General features: G+C 37.2%; 1 protein-coding gene across 1 annotated transcript in view; it reads left to right on the forward strand.

Annotated features, from left to right (window-relative positions):
* LOC140322654 (C-type lectin domain family 4 member G-like) overlaps positions 1 to 2,269 on the forward strand; it is a 16,528-nt gene that overhangs the window by 10,990 nt on the left and 3,269 nt on the right. Inside the window, exon 5 of the mRNA XM_072399206.1 lies at positions 1,023 to 1,064. Within this exon, the coding sequence (XP_072255307.1) occupies positions 1,023 to 1,064 (42 nt within the window). The remainder of the gene's footprint in view (positions 1 to 1,022; positions 1,065 to 2,269) is intronic.

Raw genomic sequence — 2,269 nt, forward strand, 5'->3', positions numbered from 1 at the left:
GATGAATGGGGACAAGTCTGGCCACTACAGGTGATGAATGAGGAGAAGACACGCTGCTGCCAGAGAGGAGAGGAGACACACGCAGGATCGGGTATCGGGTGAGTATATTATTTTAATATGGGGACAAGTTCATTCATCACCTATAGTGTCCGGAGATCCCGCAATGACAGGAGGATTGCCAAGGCTACATAGCCGGGGGAATAATAATGTTATTGTGGGAAAACCTGTAACAAAAAAGTTAGTTAAAAAAAACACAAACATTCAATAAATTACTTTAAAATTATTTTCTTTTAAACACATTTTTTACATTTTTTCCCCGAATTTTTACCGTTTAATCCCGTGTTTTTTGGGTCGGGTTTATCTGAATTTGAACAGCCATATTCAGGACAACCCAAATTGGAACACCATACTATACAGGACACAATCCCAACTCAAGCGTAAATACCACAACAGTTTTCCAATGGGGACATCTGATCCGGTGACAGGGAATACCGGGTTTTGATTTTTTCCTGAAAACTTTAAAGAGTTTTGTTTATCCTTTCTATAAATCCTTTGCATCATGTCACCCGGTGTGTTTGCAGAGTTAGCACCGTATCTATACTGAAGGAGGGATTTAGTGCAACGCTTATTATACGTGTCATGGCGGCAATCAGTCAGCTTTGTGTTTTCTATTTCCAGTGGCCAACATGAGAGACGACCTGAACAACATCAAAAAGAAAGGTGAATGTTCTATATTATTCAGCACCCCTTATTATACACAAGCCCGGAAAGTGGCACCTAGCTCTGTCCCCCCCAGTCTGTCACAGAGTGGCATTAGGCCTATTGACTATGTACCCATGGCAGTGCCCAGCTCTTCATGGTTTTACAATAGTTTGGTTATTCACTAATAGATATATTAGGAGGGCAATATATATATATATCAAATTATAAGCCTGGGTCAAAAGCAAGCAAGAAATACAAAATCTGTGAAAACTTGCAAAGGTTTCCAATATGAAAACAGTTTCACTATTTTTGTTTTTTAGATAAGAACTTAACAGAAGAAGTATCATATTTCAAGAATGACGGTAATGGGTTCAGAGATCTTTATTACTATCTATATATTTATTTCTTTTTTCCTAAAATATGAAAAAGTAAAACCTGCAGCTGAGGGCTCAGTGTAGAAGGCAACAGATTATAACCCTGATGAAAGAGGTGCAGTCCCTGAAATGAGTCGGTTTTACTTGCAATACTTAAAATGCATATAAAACCACAATCCTTTGTCATTACTGTCCTATTTAGATCTGGTGCTGTAGTCATTGCTATAATTGCTAAATATACATTGTGATAGGGAGGGGGGTTATAATAATAGGTATTATGATAGGACATAATATATCCCATACATTTTTATTATAAGCCTCTAGATAAGATACTAGTGAAAACAATATTAAATAATGACATTTTTTATTTAAATTGAAAACAAATAATGAGTTTTTGAAATAGCAATCATCTTGGCATCATCTTGTCCAATCCTCAGCAGGATCTCATGGCCTACATCCATCTCTATCTGCAGGTTGCTGAGTTTCCGTGGTCCAAGTTCAGCAGCTTTACTTTACTTTCAAAAGATCAGAAGAGTTGTGAGCGCCTATAGGCTGAGTATAGGATCAGCTATTTCTCAGGTCACCGTCTGCCAATTTAAGAAGCTCTCTATAAGCTCAATATAAGACAGATGAGGCAATTAGTCACCTGGATGCTGCTATATTTATTTATTTGTAGTATTTCTGGACATATTACAGTTCAAGCTCCAAAAATTTAAAGAAATAAAATATGAATCCAGCAGTGCCTCATACCTTCCAACATTATCTGAAGCTGCCTGTAGATGCAGAGAGAAGTAATCCTTTACACAAATGGAACAGAAAGTTACATATATTTCAAATGGTGATCCAGCTCTAACAATAAGACAAAGAATCAGATATCCCATCAAACATTTCCTCGTGGGAATCTTCCAGGTCCATGTGTTTCAATGGCAGCAATGCATTCCTACTAGGAAACGTTTAGTGGGAATGTCAGATTTCCTGTTTTATAAATTGATCCCATAGGCTTATCGTACATTATTTTCCAGGCTCCTGATATTTGAAAAAAACAAGCTTTGTGTACAGGACTAGTGTTGGTCGATTAATGTATTTTTCGCCGTAAAAGACGCTCCGGAATATAAGACGCACCCAATTTTAAAGGAGGAAAATCTAGAAAAAAAAGATTCTGAAAAATTATTCCCCTTCTGATCACTCATGTG

The sequence above is a fragment of the Pyxicephalus adspersus genome, chromosome 2, assembly GCF_032062135.1.
Source record: "Pyxicephalus adspersus chromosome 2, UCB_Pads_2.0, whole genome shotgun sequence".
NCBI classification, from domain to species: Eukaryota; Metazoa; Chordata; class Amphibia; order Anura; family Pyxicephalidae; genus Pyxicephalus; species Pyxicephalus adspersus.